The 15,441-nt window shown below is 47.1% G+C and overlaps 1 protein-coding gene across 1 annotated transcript in view; it reads left to right on the top strand.

Annotated features, from left to right (window-relative positions):
* Positions 1 to 3,315, top strand: part of LOC144169181 (progranulin-like) — a 35,537-nt gene extending 32,222 nt beyond the window's left edge. Inside the window, exons 5-6 of the mRNA XM_077698216.1 lie at positions 2,416 to 2,691; positions 2,940 to 3,315. Coding sequence (XP_077554342.1) covers positions 2,416 to 2,691; positions 2,940 to 3,097 — 434 coding nt within the window. The 3' untranslated portion in view covers positions 3,098 to 3,315. The remainder of the gene's footprint in view (positions 1 to 2,415; positions 2,692 to 2,939) is intronic.
* The last annotated feature ends 12,126 nt before the right edge of the window (positions 3,316 to 15,441 follow it).

The raw sequence follows: 15,441 nt of genomic DNA, 5'->3' as shown, positions 1-15,441 counted from the left end.
GCACTGTGCGAGCATCCTCTTCGGCATTTTGAACCGCCATGCGAGTTTTCCACATAGAATGCAGACTAAGTGCCATGAACATATCATAGGGCACGCCTCCATCGTTGTTTACGGGCAAAAAGCGAATGCCATAAGGCGTTAATGGTAAGTCTTTTTTCAGGGTTCGTTGGAGGATGTCCCAGTGAAACACCGCATCCCAACAGTCCAGAAAGATGTGCTCAATTGTTTCCAGCTTTTGGCATAGTCTACAGTTAAGTGTCCATGGGTGTACATATAGTCCTTTTTCCTGCAGCCAGGGTTTTACTGGAAGCGTGCCGCTATGAAGTTTAAAGAAACTAAGCCACGGACGCGACGCTGATATCAGTGTTAGTAACGCGCTTTATATCTTTAACGCATTCAAACTACGTCGTCAGCGGCGTGCGTTGGCGACTCAGCGGCGTTATAGCGGCTGCAACAACCCTTAACGGTGCACTTTAGCGACCACAAGGCGGTCGTAATGACCGTCGCATACAACGACAACACAAACAAGTGCTGAAATAAATACTGTCGTTTCACTTTACTTTGCGTGTGTGTGTGTGTGCGCGTGATTACATTCCCTCTCGAACATCTCTCGAACATACACGTTAATTCACCAAGATTTCCGCAGAGGGACAAACGAGGCGTGTTAAGCCGAACGTGATCACGAGGGGGTGTTAATGTGACTAACGGGCAAAATGCCACCAAACTTCAACAAACTCCCCCTCATAGCATTACCCCGTGCTTCGCACTTCCTCATACTCCCCTTCGGGGAAATGCGGGGGAATTTTTTTGTTTAGGCGGCGTCGACAGCATTGCGTAGTTTATCTCCTGTGGGTAGGTAACCAACGTATTTTCGGTTTAGCGTGCGACTTATATGTACTGAGACTATTTCAGCAAGATGTGGCAATGCTCACACAACACTTGCGCGCAAGCTCGAATGCGACTTATCGCATGCGCTAGGACGCCAAGGAATCAGCTGATCCGTACTGAGACGCACAGAAAAATGAATCTCCGTCATGATTTCCGTGCATTTTTGCGCTGTGCCGCTTCAATCTGTGACATTTTGCGAGGCGCTCAATGCTTTTCAAACGAAGTGAAGTGAACTGTGGCTTTAGCTGAATGTGAAACATTTATCGGCACCGAAAGAAAAAAACGTTATCGCATGGACCAACGCTGATATTACCGGTGAGTCGCGGTCCCTTTGAAGCAAAGGATCGAAAGAGCGCGGTCGATCGCAGGCCAACGGAGTGGCAGAATGCCTACCAAGGGAGTATGCGAAATACAGTCAGCGGCGTGACTCGTTATTATTATTTTTTCTGTCTGTATTCGTCACGTTCTAGCTGCTTTCCACCACTTCAAAGAGAAAGCTTGCGGGACTGAATGGGGGCGGTAATTTGCCACACAGAGACCACGAGGAGAGAACATTGACTTATTGTGACTGATTAAAAAAAGAAACCGCATTTCGTTACCTATTTTTTCCTTCTACCTTCACGAACGTTTGCGCGAAAGTTCGAAGCACGGAGAGCTGTATGAAGTTCCATGAATAAAACAACTGAAACGGAACGATTATAAAAGCTCCTTTTATTTCTTTTCCAACGGGAACGATCGCTGGCTGCCACTCCGTAGCCTGTAGTGAACTTGCGGTAGTCACGTTCAGAACGGAATCGCTGTTGCGGCGTCAGTTCAGGGCAATAGATAAGTAGCTGTTCCGGCGTCAGTTCAGGGGCAAGATAAGGTGCTTAACGTTAAGAAACGAATGACGGCCTCGCAAGCGCCCGGGGAGGCAGTTGCTCAGCACGTGCATCCGAGTTGTTCCAGTTCTACAGGTTTTTCACGCACGCAGATCTCAGCTGGAGACTGCACACACACACTCCGCAAGTCAGGCGTAAGGGCCTCGCCACTTCCTAGCACACTTAAAGAAAATCTAAACCAAAACTGAACTACGCACTTACTCTTTGTTCGCTACTTAGAGCTTAATTACACTAAAAGCTTTTTATAGAGGTAGTTTTAATTATTGAGGCAATTATGCATAACCATTTTGCTTCAGTTCATTGTTTTAGTTCAATAATTACGGAAGAACTTTTAAGAAGGCTGAATACAATTGCTCTGGCAACCATGGGAATTGTATCATGTCAGCGCCCACGATTCGTACGGTCTCGGAGTTCGCTTTACCCCCCTGCCGTCGCCGCCACGAATTGGCTCGCGCGGTGACCGACGCGTGGTTGGTGGCGCTTCCGTCAACGCGTAGACGGAAGCCCTACGCCTGTCTTATCTTGAGCGCTCAAGGCGCTTGCTCGAAGGTCAAAGGGACGCTAACAGGCGCTTCCTGGAATTGTACATGGAGGAATACGCTTCGCTTAGTGCCTTATCTCTCCATTTCCCCGCGCCTGGATGCAGAGTCAACTGCGCGGATCGAGTGCCCCGACGGCAGCTTCTGTCAGCAAGGCTCCACCTGCTGCCCTTCCTCCCCTGCTTCGAGGATGAACGGAGGCCCCGCCTACTCCTGCTGCCCGCACGAAGATGCCCAGTGCTGTGGCGACCGAGAGCACTGCTGCCCGAGCGGCACCTGCTGCCTCAGGTCACGTGGCGGGTACCGGTGCCTGATTGCCTCCACCGGCGGCCGGCGGTCACTGCCTGCTTCGAGGAAGTACGCCACCGTCAACGACGAGAGCTGTGAGTGACGATGCGTTTGATGACCGATACTCTCGAAGATGCACCAAAGCTTCGAACTTGGTCAAGCTGGTTCTCTTTCACATTTTGACAAGAAGCAACGCGTAGACAGACGCAGAAATCGATTCACAAACACGAGAGGTCACTAACAACCAAGTACTACTTGTTTGTTGCACAGGGCAACACAAAGCACGTCACTTCACTTTTTCGCTTTACTTTTCATACTTCAGAACGTTCTTTATTTGTTTCAGACCCGTCGGTTCCGTGCCCGACGTGGATGATATGCAGCACGGGCCAGTGCTGCCGCGACCAATACGGCGCGTACCGCTGCTCGCCGTACGTGGACGGAGTCTGCTGTGCGTCGGGCATAGTGGGCTGCCCGGCTGGCATGGAGTGTGCAAGCATGTAACACGAGCGGCTTTTTCCCTCAAGATCTTCCGCCTGATGCATTGGCTACCTACAGCATTACCTCGCTTCTACCATCCAATGCATTCTCTCTCAAGCGAAATCGAAATAAAAAAGATTACAGTGCTTCCACTACTGCGAAAATGGAGACCAGTGAAGCTGTATTGGTGGATATTGAGTTATGTGTTGTTAATTACTGATCGAATAAACACGTGCACGCGACTTCTCTGGAATTATTCTATATCAACTGTCATATAATGTGTTGCGAGGTAGTCTATAAAACAAGAGTCACAGCCGTTTTCTGTAACCTGGTTTCCTCCGTAGACGACCACGTAATGACAGCACACAGGTATTTTGTAACGTTTACAAATTCGTTGTGAACTCAGTAGTTAGGACAAGTTTACGAAACTCGGATTAATTCCAGAGTCCTCTTATTGGCCAATTACGTACTGTTGAAGACCAGGAGGCAGACGCGGTTAAAGGAGCACCAGTTTATTGGCGACCTTCCAACGGGTGATTCTGTCCAATTCTTAGGATGATGATGATGTCACGAGCTTCGCTGCCCGTGCGGTGGCTACTCGCTTCTTGCTTCTATTTTGTCATCTTTCCAACCAGACCACATTTTCTAACAGGCTCCGGCCGGCCAAATATGAGGAATCTGGTTGGCTTCACATGTCTAATTCTTTTAAACCTTAATGCGCTGTGCACTTGCGTATGTAGCATCGAGACGACGAAGTAGCTGAATTGGCCGTGTCCAAGTCATTCCCGTAAACCTAGGCACTATGCATAAGTTGACATGTCCATCATGACTTCCGGAACTTTCATGATTGCCCGAATCAATCTTTTCCAAGAGCCTCCCCACCAGGGAGCTTGCTCAGCTAGGAACATTAACTGGCTGGAGTTGTTCAAGAAATAACCTTGCATTTCTTGCGCCAAAATGATCCAATTCACTTCGGCTGTTCCTGTTGCTTTCTTCTCAAGGTAATTATTGCGTACAGATTTCGGATTGTTGCTGCAATCTGTGAACCTCTTGTGCCAAGCGGTCAATCGTGCCAGGTGGTTCGAGTTTTCTGGTTGAGACGTACTTTCTGCGCCAGAGTTGTCAATTCCTTCAGGGTCGAAGGCTTTTAAAAGCGTTGGACCTTCGGAAGGTTCTTCCTTCTCTGTAATTTTTACGTGGTCAACACCCGAAGAGGGGTTCTTCTGCGTACATTCGCGGCGTTCAACGGCCACGTGAAAGTTTTTCACATTTCCTGAGCCGATGGTCGGTGAGATGGATGTCGCATCACCTTGCACAATCCATCCGACGACCGTTTTCATAGCAGTTAGGTTTTCGTTAAAGCGATGAATGTACCCTGTCACGAATGTCCAATAGCAGTCCGTTCCGATAAGTCGGCTGATGCCTGATTCTGGTTGAACATTGAAGCCGCAGACGTCTGCGAAGGCCATCGCGTTGGCTTCAAGTTTGTGCAGAGTCATTGGTTCTGTCAACCAAGGTAGGTCGTTGCATATCGCGGGAACTTCAACAGCCTCGATTTGAAAGCTATGATGGTCGTACTGGCTGTAGAGGGTCAGTTGAACTCTTTTGTACTTCTTGCTATGAAATGACGAGTTCCCCAATCCACAAATCGTCATCTGCTCCTCGGCCAGTACCTTTGTTCGTAACTTCCTTGACAGCGTTTCTGTTATGAAGGTACGCTGACTACCTCCATCAAACAACAGTCTTACCGGATGTTTGCTAGCTGTTCCCTTGGCCCACACTTGTGCCGTCTGGAGAAGAACAGTTCTCTGGGGAGTCACGGACTCAATCGCCGTACTAGACACAGCCGTGATTTTTTCCTGTGATGGGCGCTTCCAGTTTGGGTCGCACAAGGGAGTGATGTGGCGCCTTTTGCAATTTCTACATGATATTCTTTCGGAATTCTTGCACTCCTTGGCGCGGTGATAGGGCCTCGCACAGCGAAGACAACAACCCAGTTTTTTCAATGTGGCTTTCTTTTCTTCTAAAGAAAGTTGAGCCGTACAGTCGTTCGTGCTGTGTTCATTGGAGTCACAGAAAATGCATCTATCTCTGAACAACCTTACTGACAGCGTGGAAGCAGAACCTTGAACGCTGTCGTTGACTTGACGCTTGAGTGAAGGCGTTTTAATTGGTGTTTTCGTTGCTGTTGCAGTCATCATAGAAGTAATTTCCCGACTCCGTACTTCCACCTGCAACAGGTCAAGCAACATTGAGAGTTCATTGGGCCGTTGACCTCCCGGTTCTCATGCTCGTACTTCCTTTAACGTTTGTTCGTTGAACTTGAACACGAGCTCATAGGGTAAGCTCTGTAACAGCGCAGTCTTAAGCATGACTCCGTACGACTCAGTGCGTACACCCAAGTTTTTCAGTGATCTAACATTAGTGTGTACACGCTCACTCAGTGTCTGAAAGCCACTCAAGTCGTCGCAGGAGGCCACTTTAGATAGGTTTAGCAAGTTACTCATATGCGCATTGATTAACAAGTTTTTGTCACCAAAACGCTGCTGCAGCAGCTCGATTGCTATGGGGTACCGTAATTACCCGATTCTAGCGCGCACTTTTTTTTCCGGAAAAATAGGTCGAAAAATCGCATGCGCGTTAGAATCGGATACGAAACCGAAACTGCCGAAACAACGGACATTTCGTCCCGCCCAGCGCCATCGCCATCTCTAGATGGCGCCAAAGCTTTTCGCAACAATTTTTCGGATGCAGGAAGCGTAGGCGCCTAGGCTTTTCTATCGGCGTTCGCACAAACCGTCAAATCGTTCCACTTGCGCGCTCGATAACAGCAGTGCAGGGAAGCAGCGCTCTCACGCGTGCGAAACGAGCGGTCGGCTGAAGCGTGCGCCTCTGGAGAAGCTCGCAGGTTGGGCGTGCAAGGCATGGGCCACGATCCCATCGACCATGGTTGAACGTCCGTTATGAAGTGTGGCATCGCGAACGCGCTTGATGCCACTAAGGACGAGATGTTGTGGTCAGCGGAGAGCGACGAGGAGTGAGATGAGTGACATTACTTCGAGAAATAAATCGCCCGTTTCTCTCGCATTCGTTTTTCTTGCTCACAAAGTTCCGTGCGCGTTACATTCGGAGGTGCAAGTTTTTTCGGTTTTTTTTGCCTGGAAAATTGGGTGCGCGTTAGAATCGGGGGCGCGTTAGAATCGGGTAATTACGGTAGTTCTCGCTGGTTGTCGATAAGCCGCTTATCATGCCTTCCGCTTTTCCTTTAAGCTAGCTACGCAGGTACTTAAATTTGCCCACATAGTCTAGCGATGGATTTTTATGTATTGTAGATTCGAATTGGTCCCAAAATTCTGGCCAGCGAATAAATTCTCCATCGGAAGGCTGTATGTCGAGCTTCGGCAGTCGAACCTGGACTCTTTCGCGGGATGGAGCGCCCTCCTGACCTGTACTAATCGCCGAAGGGCACGCGGCCGCAAGTTTTCTCTCCGAGCGATAGATCATGCGATCGATTGAGTCCTGGTAATGTTCTGCTGTGGCAAATTCCTCATCTAGCTCCTCATCTGGTACATGCTGCTCTATCTGTTCGTCCAGGTCGGCTAATACAGTCTTCTGTTTCAGCATGTTGAGGTGTTCATTCAGCTCACCGATAGGTAGTGGGTTACCATCCAGCAGTGATTTCATCTCGTTAGTGATCTTTGTCGTTGATGCGCGGTGCGTCCCACGTTTCCGTTTCAAACGGTCCATGGTGAGGCCCGGTACGTTGATGTCGCTCTGTCGATGCGCTCTGTCGCTCTGTTGATTCGATGCGCCGCTCGAGGTCCGGGGTGCCCTTTTCAATAGTCTTGCCTCATCGTTCAGGGTCTTCAACTGTGTAAACCTTGCATCCTGGTCACGGCACCAAAATGTTGAAGACCAGGAGGCAGACGCGGTTAAAGGAGCACCAGTTTATTGGCGACCTTCCAACGGGTGATTCTGTCCAATTCTTAGGATGATGATGATGTCACGAGCTTCACTGCCCGTGCGGTGGCTACTCGCTTCTTGCTTCTATTTCGTCGTCTTTCCAACCAGACCACATTTTCTAACACGTACTATAGTTTGAAAGCTAGAGAGAATTTTAGACTATCTCTGGAGCTAGAGCGTGCGATTCCTTCTTGTCAAAGTATTTTAGGCCATCTCTGGAGCTAGAGCGTGCGATTCCTTGTCGACGTGACCCAATAGGCACCCGCAATTTTCGTCAGTCTGGCGCAAGATGGCGCCGCAGTGAAACGTAGGCCTTAAATAGCTGCTTGTTGGTAAAGCACATGTCATAGCAGGCCTGGAAATTACTGATGGCTTTTCGACGCTCTGTCTCTAACCAAATGGTCAATTTACACAACGCTCGCCATTTGACTAAGTGTGCAATTCGAATACGTTTCAGCAACCACAGGGCACTTGCATAAAAATCTTGTTCAGTGCTGGAATAAACAACGAGAGTGAGAGAGAGAGAGAGAGATAGAGAGAATAAAACTTTATTTATCGAGTTGAGGCCGATGTTAAGGGCCTCGCCATGTGTACGGCATCCCTGGTTGCAGCATCCCTGGTTGCACTTTGCAGAATGTTCTCGGAGTGTTCCCCTTTCCTAGCATTCGTGTTATCATCTCTAGCGTGTTCTTCTTCTCGCCAGTGCACGTGCATTCACGCCTGCCTCAAGTGGGAAGCACAGAAAAGCTCGCGCTACAGACGCCTAGTTCACGAAGTTGGTTGCCGCCGGTTAGAGCACGTGCTAAATAACATTAAGGGACAAGAAGAGAGCGGAGTGGATCAGGGAACAAATGCGTGTTAAGGACGTCTCAGCAGAAATTAAGAAGAAGAAATGGACGTGGGCAACGCATGTAGTGTGAAGGCAAGATAACCGTTCGTCATTGAGGATAACAGAGTGGATCCCTAGAGAAGGCAAGCGTTGCAGAGAGTGGCAGAACGTTAGATGGGCAGATGAGATCAAGACGTTCGCGGGGATAAATTGGTCGCAGTTAGCACAGGACCAGGGTAATTGGAGAATAATGGGAGAGGCCTTTGCCCTGCAGTGGGCGTAGATAGGCTGGTGATGATGATGATGATGAACGCGACCCCGTTTTGCGAGAGATGTGATAACCTGCGGACAACACGATCCGGGCCTGCCAGCCAGGGAGAACTTACAGCGGCGAGTTCGGAAACCCATGTGAGGTGCAACAGCAGGGTCGTCGAAGATGGGAGAGATGGGGCGACAGAAAAGCGTCACTCTGGAAGAAGAGGAAGCGCGGCGCCTCCGCTACTTGAGAACGCAAGCGACGACTTCAGTCCAATCCAAATATAACGCCGGTGAAGCGGCGGCGAAACGTCAGCAAGTTGCAGAAGATCCGTAATTACGAGCTCGCCACATTGAACGCACAGTGTTCATTGCTCTTTGGGAGGCTAACGAGGACACAACGCAGAAAACTTGACCGAGTCTCGAAGCATAACCGCGGGTAAACTTAGTTGAACCGAGAATAAGCTAGGTGGGGCCGCCAGCTTTGCTGTTTGCCCAGACTTCGCGCCAACAGTGCGAAGCTGCTCCCCCCTTTCTTTTTTTTTATGGAAGCCCATGCTGTAGAACGCCATGTGCTGTAGATGGCTTGCACATGACGAAACACCACCATTTCTGGTGCATCGGTCTCAGCTTTCTTCGCGCTTCTCGATATAAGAGCAGCATGTAAGTTCAAATCCGTCCACGCTACACGCATGCAGTGCATTAACACGGCAGCTACAGTGACGTCAGCGCAAGCTGCCCCGTAACGCCTCGTGAAGTCACTGTTCTTCGGTTAAGAACGCCAGACTACGGCTCTTTCGCTCCGTAAACCACGTGAGGTTTTCGCATTCCCAAATGTGTTCGTTGTATTCGTGGCAGAATCTTGAATGTTTACAACGTGTGCCGAACTTCGGAGATGACGGTTCGAAATTGGCAGAACACTCAGGCCGAAATGCTAAAACTTATTTGCGCCTGCTCAGTTGTACACTGCCCGGATGTGCCGTAGTATTCGGCATCTCTCCACTTTTTCGAGCGCACAGGGGTTGTCGAATTACTGAAATTTCAGCGATGCCGCCTGTCACCCTAGCGCGTCGTTCGGTTCCTAGCCCGGTATATATGGGTGTGGCGTATCGGATGTGGTGATGAACTTATTGGGAGTTTTTTCCTTCGTAGCTTGGTGTTCGATGCTGTGGAAGGTCTTCATTAGTTTTGCCAGATATCATTGACCGCTGTCTAGAGAATATTTTCCTCTTTTGAAAGTTACCGCGCTGGCTAGCGGGTTAGGCTGGTGGTTACTGCGAGCTGTGCATACCGCGCTTCGACTAGCGTTGTTAGTATACGGCCCTTCCTTGTTTCTAAGTGCCTTCACGATGCATCGGAAGGGTTTTGAGCCCATTTCTACTGTTTTGAAGCCCCGTCGGGTGAATTAGCTGCTTATTTTACAGTTTTGCACATGCGGCTTCGCCGAGTAGGGCTTTGGTAAGTGTTTTGTTAGCATTGGAGATTTTAGCAGTAACTTTGCCAGAAATGCGCCTAGCAAGCTGATTTAACTTGTAGGCTATCGCAACATTCACGCGATAACGCGAGTATATCTTATGGTGGCCACCCTGTCGCAGAAGTTGGCTAGGTTTAGTTTATTTGCCTTGACCGCAGGTGCACCTCATTGAGAACACCCCCGCACCTAAAAAAGAAATTGTTTAGGTCTGTAAAACTACTGGTGCCTGAGGTTAAAATTTGCTACAAAAGTGCACTAGGACAGAATGAAAGAGCACAGCGAAATTATTAGAACTTACATGTCAGATTTCCTTTCCAAAATGTTAAAGTTCAAGATCCCCAAGAATCTCAGATCCATCTGCCTTCTCTCAGTTGCTTACAATCCAATTACAACAGTTATAGATAGCCGGGTAGATGATAGCCTGGATTCCCAATAATCCCGAGAGCAGGCTTGGTTTAGGAAAGTGTACTCAACCATGGATCACATCTATGTCGTCAACCAAGTGATAGAAAAATAGAAAAATCCGCAGATTACAATAAAAACTACAGCCGCGACGATCAAATAACCTTACAAGGAGACCTTTTAGCTATTGAAAATTTGTATAGAGAGTGGCACATGTCACCAAATGTTCTCAAATGCAAAACCATATCTTTCCATAGACGCGCAAACCCACTTAATTACAGTTACTGCTTCCATGGTTCGGTACTCCAAGCTACTAACTCGTACAAAGACCTGGGTGTACATCTAACAAATGATCTGACTTGGTCTGTTCATGTTAAATCGGTTGTTTCTGCAGCAACCAAAACTCTAAGTATTCTCCAACGCAATTTAAAACTGGCCCCTCCAGAACTAAAATTACTAGCCTACAGAACACTAGTACGCCCGAAATTAGACTATGCAGCCGCTATCTGGGATCCCCACCAAATGTACCTTGTTCAGGCTTTGGAAGCAGTACAAAATGGAGCAGTCAGGTTTGCATTTCCAGGTTATTCATCTTTTACGAGCGTAACCCAGCTAAAACAGCCTGCTTCTCTTCACTTCTAAGCGAGGGCCGAAAGCTTGCCCGACTAGCACTTTTTCATAAATATTATTACACACTGTCACCTAACAAATACGTCGTAAGTCGCGCAAATTTTCCGAGCCGACGGAAAAACACATTCGAAGTATCGTATACCCGGCCAAAAGCGGTTATATATGCACACTCGGTTTTCTTTCACACAGCCAAAGATTGGAACGATGTTCCGCAGGAACTGGCGCAGATTATAGATTCAGTACAGCTTAGGCAATCGCTGTTAAAAATACAAGCAGATTAACGTAGCTTAGTTTACGTGCATTGCTTTCTCCCCGATAGCACGTGCTCGATCATCTGCATGTCTTTAAAATTGCTTTGATCCTTTTATGGCGTCTTAAACTTCTCTTTTCATTCCTTGCGCTCTTTATTTTTCTTCTTGTTACCCGCCACCCTATATTTTCAAATCAATTGGTTCTCACGTTCGTTCCTATCTCGCGTGATTTTTTGTGATTTTTTTATTTTTTTATTCGGTGTGTGTGCCCTAAACTCTGACATTCGTTTCGCTTTATATTTTCTTCTTGTGACCCGCCCTCTCGTGTAGTTTTTCAAATCAATTGTTTGTCAATCCTTTGTTAACATCTCGCGTCGATTTTACCAGTTATTTTTCTTTTCAGATCACCCCTCAGGTATTACCTGTTTTCCAGGCCTTTGAGGTAATAAAATAAATTATTCCAAAAATAAACCTTGTTACATTTCATTTATACATTATTAGAACGAATTTGATTTGGTACTCACCACAGCCGTGCTACCTCTAAAATACCACGGAATAGAGGAAACCTAAATACGACTTTTGGAAGACGTATATAAGGAACGCACTGGCGGGATAACCCTCCACAAGCAAAGCGATAAATTTCCAGTTTGGAAGGGGGTAAGACGGGGAGATACCATATCGCCAAAACTATTCACAGCATGTCTCGAGGAGGTATTTATAAAGCTTGACTGGGAAAAGATAGTGATAAGGATAAACGGTGAACTGTTGAGCTATTTGATGTTTGCGGACAACTTAGCCTTGCTGAGTGGGACTCCAGAACACATGCAAACCATGCTTGAGGAACTACAATCAGAAAGCGCGGCCATGGGGCTAAAAACAATATGAAAAAAATCTAAAGTAATGAATAATAAGCATGAAAAAATGTCCTCTTGAGTTAACGGAACGAAATGCCAGAAGATATAAAAGAAGATAACCTCAGACAGATGGTTAGTGCTGACGCCATTCATCAGAGAGAAATCCGCCCGGCGGAGAATAGGTGTGGGTTGAGGAGCACTCGGCAAGCACTCCTGAATAATAAACAGAAAGCGACCTCTCAGTCAGAACAAATATCTGCAACATGTGAATACTGCCGGTGATGACATATGGAGAAGGTGGGCTCAATGGGCTATGGCACGAATAATGCTAGGCGTGCCACTCAGGGGCAGGAAACCTGCTACCTGTATCAGAAAACAAACTAGAGTAGAAAATATCATAGGTGAAAAAAGTAAAAAGAATTGCACTTTGGCTGGCGATTTGGTGTGACGGACCGAGAACAGGTGGACAATTATGTTGACTCAGTGGATACCGACTGATGGATCTAGAATAAGATGAAGGCCATTACCCCGATTGAGGGATGAAATAGAGAAATTCGGGGGTAAACTGTGGATTCCAGCACCGCACGACTGGAGGGGTACGTTGGAGATCAATGGGTGAGGCCTTTGTCCTGCAGTGAACCTGAGTACGCTGACGACGATTATGATAATGATGCTCTGCCTCGGCAACTTCCCGCGTGCGCTGGATTTGTGTCTCCTCAGCAAGACTGTGCGATTGAACACGGGAACGCAGCGCACTCATGGCAGCATATTTGCAAACGCTTCGCTGCACGTCGGCTGTGACATGTCTCTTCGCGTGATGTAGAACGCTAATTAAACATGCTCATAGGATGCGCGCCGAACCTAAAGCAACCCAGAACATAAAAATCACCATTTATGTAAAAAAAGAGATGGTATAGTAGTTTAAAAATTCCAAAAAATTTAGAAGCATTCCCATGGGGTCTCGAAACAGGTCCTTAGGGCCAGCACTAAGAACTCTACCTCGTGGCCACAGAGCCCTAACTGCACGTTTCGTTTAGCAAGAGCTTAGTGTAACAGCGCGCACAGTGACCTTACACATGCAACGTGGGAAACTGAAGCGAAGCGTTTGCCAACGCGCCTCCCTACTGGGGCGGGGTAAGTGAGAGGACGGTACGCCAGTGAGAGACCCAGCATGTTCTCTTGAATCGACTTTGGTCGTTACGTTTAAGCACTGTACCGTCTGGCCAATATTCTTGTCACAAGCGCAGTTTGTGAAAGGTCTATTGGGCTTTACGGATCATTTTTCACCTCCTTGCTGCTCCTTCCTGCACCCTTCTGTCGATATTCGCGCAATTACTTTCTAGCTTCTTGGCTTCGCGAATCGCGACATTTTCCTAGTAGTGGCCGGCCATCTGTTTCAGGGGATGATGTACAGAAAGAAAAAGCCGGGATTTTTTCGCCTATCTGAGAGCCCTTCCGCTGCATCCTGGACCGCTTTCTGTTGTCGCTTCAATCGATTTAACAGTCGTTGAGACACTGAAGCGAGGGTGAAACGCGGGAAACCTGCCGCTCCCAATTTGGCAATGTCGAACGAAACACACCCGGAAAGGACATGCGCACAAGATTTAACGAGAATCCGACACATGAAGTGGACAGCCCGGTCTTCACACATTTGAATGGGTCGAATGTAAACTTACCAGTGGTTTTACAGATCGAGGGGAATGTGACCAGTAAGCGTTACATTGTAACGCATCATATAGTGAAACCTCAGAAGTGCCGGACAGGCCTTTGCCCCTTCGTTTAGGCAGCTCAAAGACCTACAACATAGACTGAGTAAAATGCGGATAGTACCCAAACACCAAATAGTCATCCACATATCTGAATACGTCCCGTGGGATACCAAAGTTGAGAGCCCTATTTGGTTTACAGTCAAATTTTTTTTGCACAGCTTGAACTTCTTTATACGCCTTTCACAGACTCCCAACCAACGTGATCTTGAAAGAAAAGTTACGGCATTTGCCTGACAAAGGGCCGCCGAGACCGATCCCCAAACAGCGAACACTGCCTTAGTCATTGAGAATACGTGGTGGGTCTCGCTGCTAACCGTGGCTACAACCTTTGCTTGCGGTTCTCGCTGCATAGGCCTCGTTTTCCACGTTGGTAGTTCAGTGGCGCCAGTTCTTCGCAATTAAATATTCCAGTGGAGTGAGTCACTCCGCGGTATCTTTCTTTGAAATATACCACCTCGCATTGTAAAACGTACCAGTTAGAATGTATCCCTTTTTTCCCGGGTTTGCACCAAACTGGATAATTGAGCATTTTTTTGCAGATCTCATTCAGAGCCTGTCTAGCTTGGCAAGCATCGCAGGAATTATTATTTCAGGATGAACAAGCATTTACCTTTTTATGTATTTGTACATTCGATTCTTGACAGCCGTGTGCGTGTTCCAAGTTGCGTCCGCAAATTATCCTATTTCAAAAATTATGCGCAGTTATGAGAGGCTGCAAAAAATTAAAAACATTTTTGAAAGGCAAAGAAAACCTAAGTGAACTTATCGGACTTTGTTGCTTTCTGGGTAATCTTTTTAACAGTGCGCTTACCCCACCCACAACACGGAATGCCAGATAATTTGGGAAAGTGTGTAGCTGTTTATTATTCCACCACAGCGCTAACACAGACGTGAAAATGGGAGACTCCACAAAAAACTGTGATACCATGCTAAATAAACGAAACCTGCCACCTCTCGCAACACGGCGCCGAGTAGCGAGATTAAAGTTTCTTTACTTAATGCACCGTAACTACTTTAACGTTAACACAGAGCAATATCTGAAACCTAGAGTGTCTCGTACACTTAGCAGTAGTCACCCCAACCAATTAATGACTCGTTTAAATACATTTAAACACTCTTTCCTTCCCAATAAAATTGAAGACTGGAACAATTTGCCGCAAGAAATTACTAAATCAGGCTCCTTAGCGCACTTTGAAAAATCCTTGGTACACTGCATAGAAGCCGATAGTGCTGTTTCTTCTTGATTATTTGGCCATATAGTGGGGTCCGTGTCCATACGGAAGCTGTCGCATCCAGTTTGGCTGAATTGCGCTTGTGCAAGAGTTGCTTATTGTTTTGTATCCTTTCACTTTGTACCTTCGCATTTTGAACCTGTGCAAAATGTAGCTGAATACTATACTTGTGCCACATACTGTACCGCATACCGTATCGCACACATCCTGGGTTGAACTCGTATCTGAGGCGGCAGTTACTGCCTCCGTGTTCTCTGTTGTACGTCACCCTGTACCGGCCCCTGGGCTAACAGTATAAATAAATAAATAAATATTTTCAAAGGGTAAAGAAACCTTAACTGAACTTATCGGACTTCGTTGCTTTCTGGGTAATCTTTTTAACAGTGCTGTTACCCCACCGATAACACTGAATGCCAGACAATTTGGGAAAGTTGTAGCTGTTTATTATTCCCCCACAGCGCTAACACAGACGTGAAAATGGGAGACTCCACAAAAGCCTGCGATGCCCTGCTAAATAAACTAAACCTGCCACCTCTCGCAACACAGCGCCGAGTAGCGACATTAAAGTTTATTTACTTAATGCACCGTAACTACTTCAACTTTAACACCGAGCAATATTTGAAACTTCGACTGTCTCGTACACTTAGAAGTAGTCACCCTAACCAATTAATGCATATAATGACTCGTTTAAATACATTTAAACACTCTT

The sequence above is a fragment of the Haemaphysalis longicornis genome, unplaced genomic scaffold (genome assembly GCF_048455015.1).
Source record: "Haemaphysalis longicornis isolate Haplotype H1 unplaced genomic scaffold, Haemaphysalis longicornis Haplotype H1 scaffold_2, whole genome shotgun sequence".
NCBI lineage: Eukaryota > Metazoa > Arthropoda > Arachnida > Ixodida > Ixodidae > Haemaphysalis > Haemaphysalis longicornis.
Note: the sequence above shows the minus strand (reverse complement) of the source record. Positions and strands in the feature narration are given on the sequence as shown.